Here is a 24,011-nt window from a genome sequence, read left to right on the forward strand (position 1 = left end):
TCGTCTAGTTTGCTGTTAGTGTGCACCTCCCTCTAAGATTGTTTGACTACAAAGTTAAACTTTATTTTTATACCTGCCCTCTGTCCCCGAAAGTTAATTTCAGTTTAAATTATATCCGTTCAAGTTTGTTAATTACGGCTGATAAACTAACAAAGTAAGGTTAACATCTGAGTGTTCGTCACTGCCATTTTTGTTAATTTTGTCATTAACAATAGAGGTGATAGCCGGGGTAATCTATTTTCTATTAATTAATTAATCCCAATCATCCATATTATGGTTAGTGGACACAATTAAATTCTATGTTAGTAAACAAATACATTAAACTGATAACTTAATTAATATTCGTAAAACCTATGTCTTCTTCACCATATATTAGCACGCTCTATAAAATTTTATGACGTTGAGACCAATAAGGATGGGTTTTGAGAAATTAATAATAAGAGCAAAGCCACGGGTTCAAGCTAGTTTTATAAATACACCCAGATACCTAAAAAAATATAGACATCACATAAGTCAAGTAAATTAATTAATCCGTAGGTTATAAAAACTTTCGAAAACGGATTAGTCCCAGGCATTCTATGAAACTCCTTGGTTAGAACAACACAACATTAAGTACCATGGACGGTCGGTTCCCTAACTTATTTATCCACTTTTTCATACGTGTTGTATAGAAAAGTGGATACTTACGTTAGGGCAAAGACTGTACGTACTTTAAACATCCATAGTTCATAGTTCAATTTAAAGCGAATAATATTTACACCACTCGTACCTAATAATAAATTGTTAATTTCGGAGAGTCTCCATATCGCGTTAGTTACAAAGAAAAACCTTATTGACTATATTAGTAAGATAGCAACTGCTTTTTCCCCCTAAAAAAATCCCTCAAATTTTCCCCGAGCACCGTAGCGTCCAAAGTTTGAGCAGCCGGGGCGCGCGGGCGGCCGGCCGTATAAAAGCGCGGGAAAGCGCTACGGGCCGCATTCTCGCCGTGCAACAGGTGGCAGACACAGGTAAGTCCCAGTCCGGCCCTGGACACACACATTAAAGTCGTGGTCACGATCTAGTCAGAATAAGACCGTATTGTTGTTTTTTTTTCTCAATATATAGGATAGACTTATGATGTTATTTCAACTATTTAAAAAAATCGACATAAATACTGAGCCATTGCTATTAAAGAAAGCGTTAGTGTGATTTAAAAAAAAACCGGATTCAAATAGTACCTTACTAAATATACATACATATTTAAATATTTAATATTATATTATTCTAAATATACATACTAAATATATACCAATATTTAAATAAAAAATAACTGTTTCTATTTCTAATTGTCTAACTTTCTAAATTAAATAAGAAAAAAGTATTTTAACACATGACCGAGTAACTTTGGAAATTTAAGCTCAAAGTAAATTACGCAGTAGAGTCATTCGTAAAACTCAATAATTAAATGAAAGTCATTACGAAATTGTAGCAGACTAAATATCCAAGGATAAAGGATTGACGTAGGCGTTAATACAATTAAGTGCTTCGATTTAATTTAATTTATATGCTCCGGGGGTAGGTTTTAATTTATATCCTATTACAAAGGATCACTCTTTTTAAGTACAGCTTGTATGACAATTTTTCGTCATCAGTATCATTTTGATTTCATCTGGGAACGGCAACACAAAAAATACGTAAAAAAGACAACGCTTATTTTTTTCCTTTGAACTCATAAAAGCATAAGCCAATAGATTAGAATCTTTAAAAAGCGTTTGAGGAATTAATTTCCAGCAAGCTGGAAATCATTTAATACCGACTTTGCCCCTTTCTAGGTGTGCATAACTTTTGGGAGTCAAATAAACGCAAAATTTTCGCTCTTTTTTCAGTTTCTTGCTTGTAGCACAAAAACGATACGTCTGCCGGAAACGTCATTAATTTCAATATTAAAGAATATTAAATTCTGCGCCGAATGAGCATCTAATACTTCAAATTCGATTTAGTGGTACACCTGAAATCAAAGGTACAGGTAAAGACTTCTCGGTTTGTGGTCGAGCAGGCTAAGTGAGTGAAAAAGTGCCCCTGACGGGTCATTTCAGGTAAACTGTTGAAGTTAGGGTTCCCAAACAAAATCAGCATTTCAGGGCTAAAACCCCCTTTAGCTGTAATTACGTATGAAATATACTGAATAAGATTTATTGAAACCATATGATTTACATCCATAGTTTACGTTTAAAACAAATCAATTTAAATTCATTTAATAACTGTTTTTTGTACCAAAATTTCAAACTTTATTAAAGAAACTCGGCAGTCTTAAGTGATGTACTCGTATTTTGGTCTACACCGCAGAGCCATTCTACATTCTTGCAGAAAAACCTAGCGTAGGCTTTTACGTATGGTTTATTTATAAATCCTATTAATAATATACAGGTAACTCTCGTGAGTGCTCTGAAATTGCATCCTGTTACTCAATTTCCGGTTAACTATTGCATTAGGGCTGTACAAGCGTAGACTTTAGTCGAAATAATTTGATCAACTTGTAGAAAAACAGCGACTTGCATAATAATAGCGAAGGACATGAGACGCAATTTCTTAAAAAAATAATTAAAAAATAGAACATGCTGTAGCTTTAGCCGAGATATTTATATACAATAATTTAATATAAAAAAATACAAGATTTTAATTGGCGTATCTTGGATTTTTGACAAATATTTAGTTTTTTTTATTTCTTTGTTTCCATTCAATCTTGCAATTGAATTTCGACTTACTTTCAAGAGTAGACTGACATGAAATTTGGTACACTTATAAAATTACAAAGTTAAACGGTTCAACTCACAATTATAAATCAACTAGTTTTGATTTTTGTCTCACAAGAGCTTAAGTAATAATATTGGTATACTCATGTCATGTAAAAGTTTCAGAAAAAAACGAAACTTTTAACAAAGACCATATCGATTTTAATCAGTCTGACAATACACAATATCACCATCATGTCAGCCGAAAGACGTCCACTGCTGGACATAGGCCTCTCCCAAGGTTCTCCACTCGGGCCGGTCTTGCGCTTTCCACATCCAACGTGATCCCGGGATCTTAACCAGGTCGTCGCTCCTTCTTGTTGGAAGCCTACCGACCGACAGCTCGTCTCCCGGTCTGCGGAGTTTATAAGTGATTACGTTTAATTTGGTTCCATTTAATTCTGAAATTAATTGAAGTTTCTGTAGGAACATACACCTCCTTCGGGCAAAGAATTAGCCTAGCAATTCAAAGAAGGAACGCTGCTGGCATCTTCGGAACCTTGCCAAAGGGGTCTAGTTTAAATCATTTGTTTTAGTTTTAATTATTTGTCTTTTTTATGTAGGTATTTCACGTTTAGGTTAGTTTTATTTTAATTGATATGTATTCTTTTCTTGTCAATTGTAAGTACAAATATATAGTTTATATACCTTCATTAATACTGCAGTTAATATATCTTTATCAATATTCCTAGGTAAGGGCTGTTTTCGCGGCTTCGACCCCGTTCTATTTTTAGGGTTCCGTAGTCAACTAGGAACCCTTATAGTTTCGCCATGTCTATCCGTCTGTCTGTCCGCGGGTAAGCTCAGATACCGTTAGTACTAGAAAGCTGTAATTTGACATGAATATACATATCAGTCACGCCGACAAAGTGGTAAAGAAAAGTAAAAAAAAAATTTTAGGGTACCTCTCATAGACGTAAAGTGGGGGTGATTCTTTTTTCTCCACTAACGCTATATTGTGGGGTATCGTTGGATAGGTCTTTTAAAACCATTGGGGGGTTGCTAAGACAATTTTTCTATTAGTGATCTGTTTGCGAAATATTCAGCTTTAAATTGCAAATTTTCATTGTAATCGAGCGTCCCGGGCCCCCTCTAAAATCTAAACTGTTGGATGGAAAAATTTGAAAAAATTCAGAATGGTAGTAAATATATCAAATTTACAAGGAAAATTATAGCGGCTAAGATTTCTTGAGAATTATTAGTAGTTTAAGAGTAAATAGCAGCCTAAGGTATAAAGTATACCTAAACTTGGAAGATTCAGTACACAATACGAAATTCTTAGAAAAATATTATTTGATTTTTTCGTAATGGCTACGGAACCCCATCCTGTTTTACCAAACCTTGTCCTGACAATAATGAACACATCAATAAATAATTATCCAATTCGGTGCCGTCGCTCATGGAAATAATACGCAATACATAAATACAATATTAATCTCTTATTATTGGGTTAGGTAAAAGAAATGAAAGAAACATAAGTTTGATAATTAATTCAGAGGGTAGGTGTACATTAGCCATACAAGTTTGCATGGCCATAGAATACAAGACATCGCCCGGATCCGGATTTGTGGCCTAAGCGCTTTAACTAAAGTGGACCATTTATAGTGTTTATGATACGGGAATTTGAATATATTTCAAATGCATTAGTGGTAGTAGCCCCGTTACTGGGAGGGATTGGGCTGTAGTTTTGTGGTATGGCCCTATACTACGACGTGCAAAATTAATCATCAAATACATACATAATTATATCATACATATAATACACGTCTAAAATAAATATAGGCAGTGAGATAAACAGCAATAAAAAGCTATAAGCTTATTCACAAAATTACAATTATAAGCTTAACAGTATGGAATCAAAGCGCTTACAATGTTAATTAATATACGCCGGTAAGTTAATTCAGTATTTATTATGATAAAAATAAAACAAAAAGCAGAAATAATACTAAATATTACAATAATAAATAAATAAATTTACATAAAGCTAATTATTACAAGATGACAGATAGTGCTATTAAAAAAAGGGTGAAATATGCATAGTATACAAAAACCTTGTGTAACGGCGATTAATATCACATAACGTTCGTATTTGTTTGCCTTCTTTGTCCCATAAAAAATATAATGCTCAATCATACAATAAGTCTAAAAAAAAATTTGACCTACTTCCTTACATAACCGAGTTTTCACAGGCATCCCTATTAATTCCAGTTTATATAGAAAACACGTAAGCATTCATTCAAATCTATTTAACGGAATTGGGGAAAAAAGTCATATTTATAACCCGGAAATCTTGTCGTTATCCTTCGCTGAAATCAAGCATATAGTTAAAAAACCCTTGACCTATTGTCATGTTTTGTAAACCAAGCCATTGTCAAAAAGGTATACTCATAAATAATATATATTGGACTGTTGACTAACCTCTTACTCCTAAACTCTTATTAATCATAAAAGATATTTTAATAATGTTTTCATCAAGTTATGGGTTATACAATCTTGAACGGTTTTTTCCTGCTAAACTATCATTAAATAACAGTAAAAATACAGTAAACATTGGCGCAGCAAAAACAAATTAACTATTCTCCAACCCGGAGAGTGAAATAAGTGTGTTAGGTATATTTTCAGACTCAACACCTCGGAGTTAGTATACCTACATAAACTTTGCTATACTTGTCATGTCTGACGTCATGTAAAAAAATTAGGCAAATTTAGGTTTTAATCAAGTTGTTACGACACAGCACTTCACTGTTATTCTGTCACACTTCAATGAAAAATTAAAAAAAAAAGGTATGACACCATTCATTATAATGGATTCCCTAGGCGCAAGACTTGGGATCCGGAGTTAACTTATTAACAATAATAATATTTATTTACTACATATTATTATCTAATGTACAATTAATGAAATAATACAAAGCCAAAATGAAAAGATTTATAAATTTATAATATTAAAATGGAACAAAATAAAATTGCTTAGTCACTTCCGCCTTCACTTCGTGTGTTCAGTTCAGTTAGTATAATAGGAAGATTAAAAATATAAATTGTCACATAAGCCCCAGTTTGTTTATTAATGATGATTAAATGGCTCAATTAAATACGACTCAAGTAGAGTAACATTACATTGCGGCTATAACCCAAGCTGGAAGTAATGTGATCGTAGAGGTATATAAGCGTAGCACGTGCTACGAGGTCTACGCCGTAGCACCTTGCTACATTGTTCGTTAGAGTTATGGTTTGTCATAAAAATAAATATAATGGGACACTTTACACCCGTTGAACTACGTTGTTTTTAAAAATAATAAAAACACATATATTCACTTTTTTCGACAAGAGCAACCATTGCCCACGGTTCTGTTTGCGTGAACTAACAGGTAGCTGAATTGTTTTTTTTTATTCCCATAACATTTTTAGAAAAATCAAACCAATGGTCTTTATATACGTTATAGATATGATATACCAATAGAGTCGAACTGGCACACGCATATTCAAAATATAAAAATCATATTATCAAAATTTGTCTCAGATTTGCGAAGCGAAAAATCAGTCGGACACTAGTATTACGCAAATACTACAATTGGCTTGGTGACCATAATTTGAAGTTAAATGTCATGCCGGCGCCAGATTTAGCTTCACTTGTTTGAAAACATGTTTGATTGCTATGTGTGGCACGAGACTTTGAATATACTCGTATGTCCAAAGTTTGAACAAAGATTTGCACTTTGCCATGCGGTATCGGGTTTCGAAGTCCAATGTACTAGTATGTCTGCCAAAGCATTTCTGGCAGATCGCGTCAATGTGTTCATATGTTTCCAAAGTCTTCAAAGAAGTGTGCACATCTTTGAAGCAATGTCTGGCACCGGCATCACAAAAAAGAAATACGAAACTGACAAAATAATGAGCGTAAACTCCGTACTGTTCTGTATCTGTTGGGTATTGAAATAGACTTTGAAATTAATTGGATAACACACATGATTATGATTATTATGAAGCAATTCGTAACTTTGTGTTGAGGCACCTTCATGCCAATTTTGCTCCTAATATGGTTCGAATTTTTTTTTCCAAATTTCATCCAAATCCGTCGGGCCGTTTCAAATTGAAAGGGTAGCAAACATACACACTCACAAGCATCGTATTTGTTATAGTAGTTGGAAGAGTGACGCCATGGCTTTCAGACAGTGTGTACCGTGCACTAGAAAGAGTAAGTAGCAACATTAGCAAAGTCTACATTAAACATAACTTTGAATGCGAGTCCATTGCAATTGGAATCTTGATGTCAAGAGAGTTCAATTTTGATGAGAAATGCCGAATTTAATCTTGAGATATAAAAAAAATATTTACCTTAATTCTCAGTAAGGAGAGAGAGAGAGAGAGAGAGAGAAAGAGAGAGAGAGGGAAACATTTATTTACACATATTCGATACACATAAACATATACATTAGATGGAAAAACGCTGTTTTTCAGTGGGACCCTTATTATACGAACGGGACCTGTATTTTACGAATACTTTTGTGTCTAGTAGTGCTTTCAGAAACACCATCATTATTAAGAAGAGAAAAATTAAGCAGAGAGAATTTTTTCCCAAAATCAAATTAAAACTTTGTTACTTACTTACTTAAAATACTTATTTACTAAATACTTATTTTTACATATAATTAATTAATAAATAAATAATCAGCTTTTTTAGAATTGAATAAAGATACTGATAATTTAATAGTAGGTAATACATAATAAACCATTTTTTATAGTAGCATATTAACTTCACAAGATACAATAATATAAAATATAGTATGTAAAAAAAAAAAAAAATAAATTAAAAAACTACTCAAAAACCCTTGTTAGCTCCAACAAAATGTTACTTGTGAATGTCAATGAGCGTAACATAAAATGTTGAGTTAAATAAACGAGTCTCATATCACCACGTTCACTTTATCACCTCATTGCAATAGACTAAGATGAAAGTAAGATCTTATTGGTCTTGACTGCGCACAAGAGATTTGGCCTATTTTTACATGCCTCTGTTTTGATGGGATCGTGATTGCTCTAACACCCTTTACGGAACTGTTTCTAGGGTTGTCACTCATACCCATGAATTACGGAATATATTTTAAGATTTCAGTTTGTCACAATACAATACAAAACACAAAAGACAAAAAGAAAGGAAACAGTTATTTTTGATATTAAGAACATGTGGACATTAATAGATAACTATACATATTATTATGTCACATCAAGTCACGAATGGTCCCAAATCAGCATTTAATTTTGCGAAATCAAATACGAGTATTTAATACAGATTTCTTTTGTTACGATACATAATATTTTTATAGTTGCTCTATATAATTAAATACCAAATTTCAAGTCAATCTGACTAACTACTCAAATCAGGGAAAAATTATTTAGTTCAGTTTCTTGATAAATATGTATTTTGCTAACTAACAGCATGCTTGCTTAAGGTACTTGATTGTTGTATTGTCATTGGAAGAACCAATTGAATATAAAAAAATGCTGGATTCTATTCCTTTATTTATTTCTTTGTTTGCTTGTGTTAGAACACAATAAATAATAATAAAAAAATCTGAATTGAGCTGACATCTCGTCCGTTCGTTATCTTGTTAAAATGGGAGGTTGATTATTTTGTTATAATACGTTTTACGAAAAAAGACATATTTTTACTATATTAAACTTCCACTAATACTACTAAACTACTACATTCTACTCGCTTCATATTTTATCAGTCATCATATTTATCTCTTATGTATTTTACCGGATTTTTTTACGGAGAAAATGTGTAACAGCCCTAACGTCACGCACACGCTACTTTTTGAATAGTTTCTAATTTGCACTGTGATATAAGGAAAAGGCATTTGTGAAATTCGAAAACAATGTAGGTACTTATGTGAGTAAAAGACTTAAAAAAGGCCCTTCTTGCATGTAGTTATTGCTACGTAATAGAGTAGAGTAGAGATAAGTCGACGGTAATAAACCAAAAACGAAATACCATATCATCTCTACTTATTCATTAATGAATTTCCATATTGATATGAATATGTCACTCATTTAATACAATAAGTACCTGGGCGATCGAGCTTTGCTCGAGCTAAAACTCGATAATAAGCGTTTTCCCACAAATAAGACCAAGCTAGATCGATTTGTCATCCCCGAACACCCCTACATACCGAATTTCATCGAAATTGTTGGAGCCGTTTCCGAGATATTGATTATATACAAGAATTGCGCGTTTAAAGGTATTAGATTCATTAAAACTTAGGGTGCCGTCGTATTCCGACTTTTCACGATTGAAATAAGTATATAAAATATCGTCACTACTTTGAAAAAGCTGGTATCTCAAAATCGATGATCTTTCCGAGTGAGCTTAATGAACATTGTTTTAAGGTTCAAATTTGTTGACGTATTGATTTGAGATACGAGATTTTTTCAAAGTAGTGACGAATGCACTATAACTGTGTGTATAACAGTATCTGAAGCGGCTGAAAAAGCAAAATAAAGCTGTCCAAATATAGGGGTCTTGGCACCGAATACAACTTTGCTCATTCGGTGTTGAGAGCCTTGGTCCGTGGGGTCCTAGTGCTTTAAACCTTTGACATTTTGATTAGGACATTTGTTATATATCATTAGAATCATTGTGCTTTTGATTCTGTGTACAGAAAACCATATTATTTCCAAAATTGAACAAAAAGGGTAAAAAAGGGTAGAGTTTGTGAAAATGCCCAAATGCAACATGCAGGTTTTTTAGAAATGGTCAAATTATCCGTTACTTTAACATGGTTATTGTTCAACAGGCGCCATGCAGTCAATCACGAGGATCGCCGTCTCCATGTTCCTGGTGTCATCAGCATTTGCTGCTTCCTACCGTAAGTTTCATCATCATTATCATATCAGCGGTACAACGTGCACGAGGGCTATCGCGTATGAATTCGCCGCTAGAGGCGCTAGTGTAGCGTGAGGTTTCCGAAATGTCAAATCTCATAGTTTTTGGGTGAGCTACGCGGGTTTATTTATAATTAGAATAATTTTGTGGATATTTTGCATTACCTGAAATTAATTATGGCAATTATGCGTTACGCGGCAATGAATTTCTGTGTTTTGAGACAGTTTTGTCTTTCGGAAACTTTAAAAAATAAATAAAAAAAAAATCAGCTTATTGCAGACAGAGTCCATATAAGCGTTAGTACATTATTCACTTAAAAACTATGTTAGTAATTATATATATTTTTTTTAATTTAAAAATTTGCCACCCTGAGGAACACCTTGAGGAACACTTTTGTCCTCCCTTTTTTCCGAACAAAACGGGACTACGCAACACTGTGGTTGCTCGATATTTTTATGGTACGGTTTTAAGGTTTTCAATCTAAACTTCAATCTAAACTTTGTTTTCACGCCCGTAATAACAGACTTAGAAAGCCACACTAAAACCCTCCCGCAACAGTGACGCCATCTAGAAAGGCCAAAAACGATAGCCCTCATTGGACATATGTGTCCCCCCCATAGACCTACAGTTGCTTCGGTTGGAAGCGGCCTGCCACTATGAACCCGCAGCTTTAACCAGAGGCCGTATTGACAGATTTCGCATACAAAAACTGTCATTTAATTGCGATCGCGAGCGTTAAAAACGTCAGGCAATACTGTTTCTAGTCATCCGTCCATCTTGTTAGTGGATTCAATCCTGTTCTTGCCGATCCGCGGTCTCCATTCGAGAACTTTTTGGCACTTACGACCATCCGTCCGTTCTCTGTTAGGTACTATATGGTCTGCCCGGATCCATATCGGCTCGTACTTATCGAAAACCCGAATGTAATGTTTGTCAGTATGATCGTTTGTCGTAACTCCTTTTTCTCTGAATCCGTTAATTGTTCAGAATTGTTATAAAATAAACCTACTCGTTACCTAACCTAGTTTTCTATAGGATGACCATGTAAAAAAAACAGAAAAATTTAAGGTTTCAGAGGGAAAAAAATTGTGACAACGATGATTCGGACAAAAATTACGGTATGACTAGCGAAAAGTATGCGAACTTTGGCGCTCCCGGCCTGACCATTGCTACTTCAACGAGCTAATTCGTAAGTCTCATCGTCAGTCAGAAAACATCCGCTTTGGGACACGCCTTCCCCTCAAAACGCCACAATGAACTTGCCATTCTGTATTTATTAATTGTGCTCAACTTTCGCGATGTCGTCAGTCTACCTAGTGAGAGGTCTGCTTGAGGTCTGCCAACGTTCTATCACGCAAAATACCTATTACCGCATATTTGATGACCGGGTGGCCAAGTGGTAGGAGGACCTGACTACGAAGCTTGCGGTTCCCGGCCGGGGCAGATATTTGTATGAATAATACGAATGTTTGTTCTTGGGTCTTGGATGTTTAAAATGTATTTAAGGACGTATTTATCTATTAAAGTATTTTTATCCGTTGCCTAGTATCTATAGCACAAGCTTTGTTTAGTTTGGGACTAGGTCAATTGGTGACAAGTGTCCCATGATATTTATTATTATTTATTACCGATCTTATTATTCGTGAAATTTTCACAAGAAAAACATGTCAAAACTCGAAAATTCGTTATTTTCTAAAAAGACCAAGCAAGATCGGGTGTTCGCCCCCAAAGGCCCCCACGTAGCCAACGTCATCGAAGTCGTTCGTTTTCTGAGATCTTGAAATAAATAAATGTACAAAATTGCTCCTTTAATGATGTACGTTTTGGCCTCAAGTTTCATTCTAACACTTCTATTCAGTTATATCGGCTCTAAACCTTACCTACGCAATGTCTAAACGATTGCCACTTAAATTCACGGCGTTTGAGGGCACAATAAATATAAACTAAGCTAAGACCTATTTTTAAAATCAAACGGCTTAAGTCAAGGCAAAACAGTCAATTTAGGCTATAAAGAGCACTTATGAATGTCAAAAAAAAACTACCACCGGTTCGGAAAAACCTCTGTTGAGAAGAATCCGGCAAGAAACTCAACGAGGTATATTTATTTAAACAGATTTACAATATTATTAAATGATATGTATACATCACAAGTATTTAACACAACTTTATTTTTAACACAGTAGGTTCGCTATTTGAAGTGATCGCTAATGCGGATCAGAATTATTTCCAAATATCCCTGTCCATGATAAAATCCTTAACTTTATAATACGCCTTAGATATTAATGTCTTCTTGACAGTAGATCTGAATTTTGTATCTGTTTCATTTATAATATTTTTTGGAATTTTATTAAAATAAAAACGTATGCAATTTCCCAGAAACTTAAAGACATGACGTCAATATTTTACGTTCCATGCCCATTTTTTCCTCCCACCACCACTTTATCTTCAATATTCCATAACGAAGCAATCGTGTCAATATTTGGCGTCGAAAACTAATGCAGATTAATTTCGGGCACATATATGAGACGAAATCGGCTTATCGACTTACGGACATGTGCTGTTCGAAGGGAAAACGGCGTGTGAGCCATGAATTTCGGCCTACACACGCCTATTAGAAGTTACAAGGCGGGATAAGTCGAGCCGTACTTATATTTAAAATTTATGAATGTATTAGCGTGAGGTGATGCTTCCTTGGGAAAATTAGAATCTTGTAGCCCGCTGGCTCCTTGGGGAGACCACTTTCTATATATTACGGCGCCTTCGGCTACCAATGTTAATTATTATCTTTGCTGCTAGAGTTGTTTGGTTTATCAAAGGTGTCAAAGATTACATAGGTGAGGAAAGGTCCTCTAAATTAAAGTTTCTTAGTGATTTGGTAGATCAGCTGTGATACAGTTTGGCTAACTTTTAGGTACCTGTGAATTAATAATTTCGTATTGGCTATTTTCGGTCGAAAATCAACTACAGCGAACTGAAAGTCTGGAGACGATTTATCTGCTGTAGCGTATTACGGTATGCAAGGTATTTACAATTTTATTAGGAAACAAAATTTGAGTCCGGACTCGCAACTGACTTTTTCAGAATTTATGCGTGAAATTATAATTGTAACAACCTGTGAAGCAATGAGGGATATCGCGTGTGAATTCGCCGCTAGAGGCGCTAGTGTAGCGAGAGGTCTGCGAAATGTCAAATCTCACTGTTTTTTGGTGAGCTTCGCGGGTTTATTTATAACATTTTATAATTACAATAATTTTGTGAATATTTTGCAATACCTGAAATTAATTGTGGCAAATATGCGTAAGGGGACAATAAATGTCTGCGTTTTGAGAGAGTTTCTTCTTTCGGAAACCTTTGTGCTCCCTTTTTCCGAACAAAACGGGACTACACAACATTGTGGCATGCTCAATATTTATATGGTACCATTTTAAGGTATTAAATATGATTTGAAAGTAAATTTTGTTTTCACGCCCGTAATAACAAACATAACACTATTGGCTCTGTGCACGACATCAGCGCCACCTAGCGTCCGCAAGGTTGACGCCTCTGAGGTTCTGACGTTTTAAAATTGAATTGCGACATTGTGACAAAAATCAAAACTATCACGTATTAATTTATAATACAAAATTACTGTAATACCGTGATTTAGGTGGACAAAGGGCTGTGAATTCATCTTTAGTCATTAAAATTAAATAAGATAAGTAAAATTTATTCAAAAAGTGTGTTTTATTTTGGTTATGTCAGAGTTTTAGTTGTCAGAATGTTTAGTCGTGCTTTTATTGTAAACTGTAAAGATAAAGCTACTTTAATGGTTTATTTAAATAATAGTAACCATAATTATTATAATTATTCTTGTATCGCTAGTAATAAATTAAATATCGTTTTCAGATCAAAATACGTAATATTTTGACGACCGGTTTTGTGCGTATTACTTACTCAATATAAAATTTCAACCACAAACCGTTTCAAAAGGAAAATTGTTGGTATCGGCTGGACATATCCGGGCTGTGTAAAGAAATTAAGAACAAAACAGGGACTGTGTTCAATAATTCAAGAAGACAAAAATCTATTACTAAAATTAGGCAGTTCAGTCTGGGTACACAAATTGCTTTGTTAATGACAGATTCATTTGAGTATGGCAGATGACAGAGCCTACATTATTTCTACTTTTGGCCACTATTAGCGCTGCGATAGATTTCATTACCCCCACCTAGTACTTCGCACCCAGCCAATACTTCAGGCAGGACCTTTGTCTACAGTGGCGCCAACTGGTGAGTGCGAAAACCATGCGAAAACGGTAGCCCTCATTCTATGGTCTGTTTGTGTGTGATAGTAATAGATAGATAGTTTTCCAAAATAACAAAGGTCTTCAACTTGAATGAGGGCTATCGTTTTTTGTCTCACTAGATGGCGCACTGTTGCGTGAGGTTTTTAAGTATGGTTTTGAAAGTCTGTTATTAAGTGCGTGGAAACAAAGTTTAGATTAAAATCATATTTAATACACCTTAAAACCGTACCATTTAAATATCGAGCATGCCACAGTGTTGCATAGTCCCCGTTTTGTTCGGAAAAAAGGGAGGACAAATGTTTCCGAAAGACAAAACTGTCTCAAAACACAGACATTCATTGCCCCGGAACGCATATTTGCCATAATTAATTACAGATATTGCAAAATATTCACAAAATTATTCTAATTCTAAATAAACCCGCGTAGCTCACCCAAAAACTATGAGATTTGACATTTCGGAGACCTCACGCTACACTAGCGCCTCTAGCGGCGAATTCATTCGCGATAGCCCTCATTAGAAACTTTCAATAATGGACGTGTTGTTTTCTTACGCCAATTAAACAATTATGGGCATACTCGTATGTGTATCGCCGCTTAAAGTTCCGTGTGACGTCACACTTACGTCTACATTAAAAACATAGACATACATTTGTTTAAATGAGGGTTTTCACAGAGGCGAAATATCGCTATATGGTGTTAGTATTTATTTTAACCAATCACGAGCAGACGTCAAACGGATCTCTCGATACTAACGCCATCTAGCGATATTTAGCCTCTGTGAAAACCCTCCTACGATTTGAACTGAGGGACTGGCGTTGAAGTTCTGTAGGTTTGTGTAAATAAATAATTGCGTTTATACCGAAATTACTTATTAATTATTATCATTATTAAAACAGGGAAATTGGTTTGTCTAAAACCTATGTTTTTCTTAAAACTAAAAATGTTGCTATTCTACAATAAAAAAAATTAAAAAAAAACTATTCTACAGTAATAACATTAAAGTATTTTTACACGCATGTTTGTATATGTCCAGTCTACAAACACTTAATTTTATCTTTATAATTCTAATAACTCAATTACTTAACTACCTCTATATTCAGTCTTACTTTACCCACAATAAAAATTAAACGTGAGCAAGGTCCTTACCAAATTAATTAAAAACTCCAGGCTTTACTTTAAAATGTATCAAAGGCAATAAACGAAACTATTTGAGGTCAATTTAAGTTTAAACTTTATATTAAAGTAGTTCCATAGATTAAAGTTACTGACGCGTTAACTACCGGTTAATTAGTGTTTGTTTGTGGTTACTCAACTGTTAACTGAACTTTAGCTTTGGTATTTTCATAATGACTTGTAAGTTATAAGTTAATTTTGATTCTAGTACAGTGTCTGCTTTATGAAACAAGTAAGCTTTTAAGATGATATGACATCTTCATTATTATTATCATCATATTATTAGGCCACCGTTGGACATTAGGCAGTGCCGACTTCAGGTACCATCAGCCAAATATGTACCACCCTAAGGTTGATAATCGTTTGCACGTCAAAAACCTATAATGCCAATAGACGTGGCTGTCAACTTGAAAGTTCGACTTTAGCGACATATTCATTTGATAGGTACTTGTTTAAAAATTGATAGACTACTTATTTGGCTGGTGGTACTATAGGGCGCCGCGCACGCCAACTCAACTTATCCACTTATTTTAATTTGAATACATCGACATCTATGTACCATACGGCACTATTATGTCGATGTTTGAATACGTATTTTTATCATCTAAAGGAAATCTAGATTCAGCGTATTCACTTTTATGGACTTATCTCGTAAGAGTAAATAATTAAAACTATAACTATATACAAAAACCCGGCTCGCACCTCTGAAAAAAAGCCGTGGTGGCCTAGTGGTTTGACCTATCGCCTCTCAAGCAGAGGGTCGCGGGTTCAAAACCCCGGCTCGCACCTCTGAGTTTTTCGAAATTCAAGTGCGGAATTACATTTGAAGCTTTGCGGTGAAGGGAAACATCGTGAGGAAACATGCACCCACCGGGGTAGAAATTAACGGTGTGTGCAGTTCCCAATCCGCAGTGGGCCGGCGTAGGAACTACGGACCAAGCCGTTTCTAAGAGGAAACCTGTGCCCCACAAAGGGACCTCTTTTACTTATAGTCTGAGGCGATGATGATGTATTCCGTATATGACAGTATTTACAAAAACATCTGCATCGAACGCTTTACAATCTCTAGCCTTCGACGCAAACTTTAGCTGAGAAACTCATTGATATTTATCGGGTGGCTTTGTTGTATTTATAGCAGGGACGAACGTTTGTCAGTCAATTTGTGGTTGCCATAATGAATTTGCTTCGGGCCAAACCGCCAGCCGGATGATAAGGGTGTATGGAAAATATCGGGTATCCGACATATACGTCAGATTTTGTGTTAAGATTGTTGATGAGAAGAAACAATAGCATTTGTTTAGTCGTTAAAAGCCGTGGTGGCCTAGTGGTTTGATTTATGGCCTCTCAAGCAGAGGATACTGGGTTCAAACCCCGGCTCACAGGTCTGAATTTTTCTAAATTCATGTGCGAAACTACATGTGAAATTTACCACGAGCTGTACGGTGAAGAAAAATAAGGGAAACTTGCACACACCTGCGAAGTAATTTAACGATGTGTGTGAAGTTCCCAAACCGCACTGTACACGCACTCTATTTCTGAGTGGAGGCCTGTGCCCAGCAGTGGGTCATATATAAGCTGGAGTGATGATGATGAATTAGTCGTAAATTTACACAACACAAATCTACAGTGCAGCTTTCCACAGTTTTCAGTTCCACTCGTTGTCCATGGGGCGTCCACCCGTGGACCACCTGTCGACAACGAGTGAACGCCGAAAGTCGAGGCGGTGCTGGTCGGGTGCCGGGTGGGTCTAATGAGCTGTGACCTTTATCCGTAACGGTTTATTCTAACCAGAAAACCAGCTTAGATAACTAGGTGGAACATCAAAGAGATTTCGGTAATGTAATTGGTCACTTTTACTGTCAATTTGGGTTCTGGAATTTTTATGGAAATATATTTTTTAATTTTGATTGCATTGACTTAGAAGTTTGTTCTTTTTTTAGTGTGCCACATGAAAAAAAAACTAGCCAAATGCGAGTCAGACTGGTGCACGAAGGGTTCCGTACCATTATCTATACAACATTAGACATTAGCAAAAAACGGCAAAATATGAAGTTTGTTGTATGGGAGCCCCCCTTAAATATTTATTTTATTATAATTAATTATTTATTTTTAAATAATTGGCTTAAAAGTAAGTCACAAAATAGATAATTTTTGATTATGGGGAAAACAGGCATTTACCTAATTAAAATCAAATGCAATTAAAGACAGAATATTGAATTTTTAAAGTGATTATATACAACTAAAGTTGCTTTGTTAATTTTTAATTCTTTTCTCGAACCTGAAATCTAATTCTACCTTTTGCCTCAGCTGGTAATTTGCCCTTTCATCGAGACACGATTTTTAATCAATCGGTTCGTTGTAACTCAATTGAACTGAATGATAAATTGAAAATTACATTACGAATAAATCGATACGAGTACAAACTTACAACATTAATCAACTAAGTATCCCACTATAAATACTACTTTGCCACTAATTCCACTAATTTTACAAAAGTGATAGTTTGTAAGTCTGTTTGTTTGATGCCTTAAGTATCACGTTTAAACTTAAATTTAGATGAAATTCGGTAGAAGGAAGGACTTAGGGTAGTTTTCCTGCGGGATAGCGATAAACAAATTCTATGCGGACGGAGTCGCAGGTAATACCTTGTAGGTAGGTATAGATATAAAACGCAGTAACTGGGCGACCGAGCTATGCTCGTAATCCTTTGCCTTTTTTACTTTTCTTTACTAGTAGTAGTAGTTTTCTAGTACAATACTATACTGCTGAACTACCAAGCACGCTTGATATCTTTGTGGCTAAACAATGACATTTACTATTGATATTGCTAGAACAATATACTGCAAAAAGGCAAAGAACACACCTTAAAGAAATTTTATTTACAACAGAAAAAACAAAAACAAACATAATAAAACTTAAACTATAGGTAGATTTAGCCTAAATCGCCGTCAATGGGCAAGGTGCCCAGAAGGCTGGCCGTATTTCCTATTTCCTCCTTAAAGTAAATTAAAATAAAGTAAGTTTTGAGAATTACCGCGGGAATTCACAGAAATCCCGAAATTTTAATTCGGTTGCCGGATCGAAAGGTGCTGATTGAGCATTCCCTTGTATATAACAGAATACAGAGCGGTCGCCGTTTTCAAACTTGTTGAGCTGAACAATAGAGCTAAGCATAGAGCCAAACATTGCTACTAACATTCACACGATCATTTCAGAGAACGCTCTAGTTAAATAATCGTCAAAAATATTATTCACGATGATATCGGACAGATGCTCAGCAAAAAGGTCGAAGTGAATTTACCGTAGTTTCACTTGAGTGCTCGATAGAATTCTTACTAAAACGCTCCTGTACCACTACCATGAGTTTACAGTGACCGTACTCGATAGCGTCGGCGTAAATTATTTGTATGGAGAATTGTAGAGCGCCTCTACAAATAATTTATGCCGCCGCTATCGAGTACGGTCACTGTAAAGTCATGGTAGTGGTACTGTTTATTTTGTGAGATTTTTACCTGTATCTCGAATGCTTACCTATTACAAGTGAATGCTCAACTTTATCAGCACCTTTATGGTATTCTACAGGTGATTTCGGAGTCGTGATTCCAACTATTATTTTCTGACTCAGTTTATGCTTTAATTTAAATACTGATGTCTTATGGGTACTCATTTATAGTTTAAAAAGTTTTAACTTAAAATTATTGTCACCCTACTTTTTAATCTCCAACCTTTTTGAAAACAATGTTACATTACGTCAAAGTCAATCAACATTAAAATAAAGATTGAAAGAGAAGGGTGACCATAATCTCCATTCATTTCGTTTTTTTTTTGTTGCTGTACAATACAAACTAAGGCATATATAATACCTTTAGTCGTATCCTAATGTGATCATTTGATAAAAGTACCTATGTTTGATGCTCATTCGTTGCTCCACGACCTGTATTTGCGAGTGAATCTTTGAATAAATGACGGTAGTGTATAAGCAGACATCTGGGCCCTATTGCATAAGCATAAGTATAAGCTAATAGTATTAGTATTAGGCCGTGGTGGCCTAGTGGTTTGACCTATGGCCTCTCAAGCAGAGGATCGTGGGTTCAAACCCCGGCTCGCACCTCTGAGTTTTTCGAGTTTCATGTGCGAAATTACATTTGAAATTTACCACGAGCTTTACGATGAAGGAAAACATCGTGAGGAAACCTGCACAAACCTACAAATTCAATGGTGTGTGTGAAGTTCCCGATCCGCACTGGGCCCGCGTGGGAACAACGGCCCAAGCCCTCATTCTGAGAGGAGGCATTTGCCCAGCAGTGGGACGTATATAGGCCAGGATGATGATGTATTAGTTTGCGGGTGGTAGGACCTCGTGCAAGGTCCGTCCGGATCGCTACCACCATCTTACCCGCTATTCTTGCCGCTAAGCAGTAGTGCTTGCACTATTGTGTCCCGGTGTGGAGGGTAAGACAGCTGGTGAAATGTCTAGAATTATAATGGTGACTTTCCACCGGCGAGGCGAGACGAGAATTGAAATTTGTGTATGCATTCTTAGGCGCCCGCCGCGAGCCGCCGCGGGCGCTAGCTCGCGCCGCCATACAAATATCAATTCTCGTCTCGCCTCGCCTCGCCGGTGGAAAATAACATTAAAAAGCGTTACATCTCGGTCCTCAGGGGTGCAACGTATATGTAGCACCCTGTTGTGATGCTTATGTCCATGGGCGACGATGACCACTTCCCATTAGGTGGTTCGTCTGCTCGATTGCTCCTTGTGTTGTATAAAAAAATAGTAAATTTCCATAGAAAATCGCTAATACTATTTAAAGAAAGTGAGGAAATAATGTATTTATAACAGCGTGACACATACACAGGTTAGAAGAAATACAATACTTAGTTCGCTGGTTGAAAATCAGCACTAGTCTTCCGCCGGGCCACAGAAGAGTGAAATTACGGAAAGTCACACAAAACTGACTCAAACTTACTTTACTGTAATACTTTGTTACTTATTGTTAGGATTGTAATTTTACATGAAAGAGGTTTGTAGTATTTAGTTTCATCTATGGTTTGTTTAGAAGATTTTCTGTTATGTCAGTTGGGTATGTCAAGTAAATAGAACTACCAGCTAAATATATTCAATAGTGTTACAGAAATCTTACTGTTTTATTGGTAGCTTGCTAAACTCTATCAGGTTATGGGGCCCAGCATCAATAAAACTAGTAAAGAGCAGTGAAGTATATTTATCTCGGTATAAAATAAAGTGAAATATGAAGTGATTTTTTTTTTCCTGTCAATGGTGAAAATGGAAGTTTCAGGATTAAAAATGAATGTAGAGCGCTTTGATGGAAATAATTTTCGTCAGTGGAGGTTCCAAATTAAATGCGCATTACGAGCAAAGGGTATAGACATTAGTATGGAGAAACCGAAAGATACGAAAGAAATTGAAGAGTGGAAGAAAAATGACGGCGCGGCGATGTTTATTATAACGTCTGCAATGGATTACAGACAAATTGCGCTAATTGAAAATTGCGAGACTGCTATTATTACTAAAATTATTAGTACTTTACCGTCAAAGTACCGCTCCCTAAGACAGGCGTGGATGTCGCTTGAGAAAACTCAGCAAACAATTCACAACCTCACTGCTCGACTCATGGATGAAGAAGCCAGTCTGACAGCTGAAGAACAAAACGAAGTGGCCCTTGTGACGGCCCAGGAGAAACAGAAACAGAGTCATGATGACGCTGCGAATACTCGTCAACGCTTTGTCTGCTATAATTGCAATAAGCGCGGCCATTTTGCTAGAGATTGTCGTGCAAGGAAACCAGGACCAAGACCTTTCAATTCCAATCAAGACAACAAGAGTAACATGGTAGCATTCCATGTAGTTGAGAATGCCTGTGCTGCCACTGATTGTAATGATGATGTTTGGTTACTAGATAGTGGAGCATCTGTACACATGACCTATAGAAAGGATTTCTTCCTGCATCTGCAAGAATATAGCAGTGGTTGCAACAGAATGGTGAAATTAGGGAATCAACTCGAACTTAAAGTAAAAGGCATTGGCACAGTGCTGATAAAGAAATGTCTTAATGGACAATGGGAGACTAATATTTTAAAAGAAGTTTTGTATATACCAGAACTTCGCAGGAACTTATTCTCTGAAGGAGCCGCCATGCGTTTAGGTTTTGTAATACTGAAGAAAGACATATCTGCACTGATCTATAAAGACGATGAAATAGTTTTAACTGCAACTCAAAAGTCGAATAATCTTTATGAAATGAATTTTAAAACAGTTATCAGTGCAAGTTGTAATACAGTTCAAGCCTCAGAAGGAAGTTTGAAGGTTTGGCATGAAAGACTTGGACACTTAAATGTGAAAGAAATAAGAAATATGATTAAAAATGGACAGCTTCAGTGCAACGAGAATGATTTAGACAAATTTGTTTGTGAAGCTTGCATGTATGGAAAGCAAACCCGTATTCCATTCCGTAGTTCTCATCGAGGTGAGCTCGGCCCGGGAGACCTGGTCTACAGCGATGTCTGCGGGCCTATGAGTGAGTCTTCGGTGCAAGGTATGAGATATTTTGTCCTTTTTAAAGATGCAGCTTCGAGTTACTTGTATGTTTGCTTCATGAGGCACAAAACTGAGGTGTTGGATCATTTTAAAACATTTAACGCTATTGTACTTAACAAATTTGGTCATAACATAGGCATCTTACACTCTGATAATGGCACAGAGTATGTCAATAATAATTTTAAAGAATTTCTTAATCAAAATGGAATTGTGCACGAGTGTACTGCACCGTACACACCTCAGCAAAATGGACGGGCAGAGAGAGAATTACGCACGATTGTTGAAAGTGCTCGTACAATGCTTTATGGACGCAGTTTGCCCATGAATCTGTGGGCAGAAGCCGTGGGTTGTGCGGTGTATCTGTTGAACAGGACATCTTCTAGCCAGACCCCGAATATATCACCAGTTGAAATCTGGTCGAGTGAAAAACCAAATTTACAACATCTGAAAATATTTGGATCAATTGGTTATGTTCATATTCCAGACGCATGTAGAACAAAATGGGAGAAGAAAAGCCAAAAGATGATTTTAGTAGGTTATGAAAATCAAAACTATAGAATGTTTGACCCTGACACAAATAAAGTAAGAATTTCTCGCGATGTAACTTTTGACGAAACTACTGATGTTTCTTTCAGTAAGGAACCTGTTACAATTGAGTTTGGTGAATCTTCTTGTGATAAGACCTCAGAGCAAAATCCAACTTTAGAAGAGCCGTCAAGCCCACAGTCACAAGAGGAAGGTGACACTAGTTATGAGAGTTTAAGAAGCAGTGATGAAAGTGACTTGAATTATGAACCTCCTCAAGCAGTACGTGACGCGCCAGGCGTTCCTACAATGACTCTACGACCTAGAAGGCCCATAAATTATGAGGCTAATTTGATTGAGTCCTACGAACCGCCCACTTATGACGAGGCGATAAAATGCAAAGAGTCTGACAAATGGTTAGCAGCAATCAAAGAAGAGCTTAAAGCTCATGAAGAAAATAATACGTGGACTATCATAGACAAAACTGATAAAAAAGCAATTACGTCAAAGTGGATTTTTAAAATTAAGAAGAATAAAGACGGTAAAGTCGAGAAATATAAAGCACGACTGTGTGCTAGAGGGTTTAGTCAAGTTAAGGACATTGACTATTCTGAGACATTTGCGCCAACAACTAGATATGATTCAATCAGAATGTTATTAAGCATGGCTGCCAAATATAATTACGAAATAGTACAATTCGATGTAAAGACAGCATTCCTGTATGGAGACCTCGAAGAAGATATTGTGATGGAGATTCCAAAAGGAGTGTATGCTGAAGCTGGTAAAGTGTGCAAACTTAATAAATCTTTGTATGGACTCAAACAAGCGCCTCGGTGTTGGAACATTAAGTTCACCAGCTTTCTGAAATCATTCGGGTTTTTACAACTGGACTCAGATAGTTGTGTATTCAGCAGTCGTCTTAATAATGAAAGGGTGTTGTTAATACTTTACGTAGATGACGGCTGATATTTGCTTCAAATAATGATACCCTTGATTTTGTTATTAAGTCACTTAAAACAACTTTTGATATAAAAGTTCTAGACTTGAATTGCTATGTTGGATTAGAGATAAGGAGAACTGAAAAGTCTATCCGTGTGAGTCAAACAAATTATATAGACCAGATTATAAAAAAGTTCAATATGTCTGGTGCTAGTGCTTGCTCTACGCCTATAGATTGCAATGTTGTATTGAAAAGCTCAGATGGAGAAGAGAAAGAGTCTGTCAGTTTTCCTTACAGGGAGGCAGTAGGTTCTTTGCTGTTTTTGGCTTTAGTCTCACGACCAGATATCTCGTATGCCGTAAATTTAGTTTGCCGGTATGTTAATAACCCGAACTCTAATCACGTGAAAGCAGTTAAGCAAATAATTCAGTATTTAATTGGAACAAGACATTTTGGAATAGAGTATAAAGGAAATGCTGATCTAGTGGGTTACTCAGATTCTGATTATGCTAGTGACGTAGAGTCAAGGAAGTCAACAACCGGTTATTTGTTTTTAATGAATAATGGACCAATCACTTGGACAAGCCGTAAGCAGCAAACCATTGCGTTATCCACTATGGAAGCTGAGTTCATGGCTGCTTGCGATGCCACAAAGGAACTCCTATGGCTCAAGCAGTTCTTGTATGAGTTAGGAGAGCCCCAAAATTCTATAAAGCTTTTTGTAGATAATCAAGCCGCTATACGATTAATTTGCAATCCGGTATATCACCAGAGATCAAAACACATTGATGTAAGGTACAAGTTTATTAGAGAAAAGGTTGAGCAAGGAACATTGACAGTAGAATACATTGAAAGCTCTAGCCAGTTGG

The 24,011-nt window shown here is 36.0% G+C and overlaps 1 protein-coding gene across 1 annotated transcript in view; it reads left to right on the top strand.

Moving 5' to 3' along the window:
* Positions 1-988: 988 nt before the first annotated feature.
* Capa (cardio acceleratory peptide capability) overlaps positions 989-24,011 on the top strand; it is a 28,118-nt gene continuing 5,095 nt past the window's right edge. The window contains exons 1-2 of the mRNA XM_074098599.1: positions 989-1,010; positions 9,572-9,643. Coding sequence (XP_073954700.1) covers positions 9,577-9,643 — 67 coding nt within the window. The 5' untranslated portion in view covers positions 989-1,010; positions 9,572-9,576. The remainder of the gene's footprint in view (positions 1,011-9,571; positions 9,644-24,011) is intronic.

The sequence above is a fragment of the Choristoneura fumiferana genome, chromosome 15, assembly GCF_025370935.1.
Source record: "Choristoneura fumiferana chromosome 15, NRCan_CFum_1, whole genome shotgun sequence".
NCBI lineage: Eukaryota > Metazoa > Arthropoda > Insecta > Lepidoptera > Tortricidae > Choristoneura > Choristoneura fumiferana.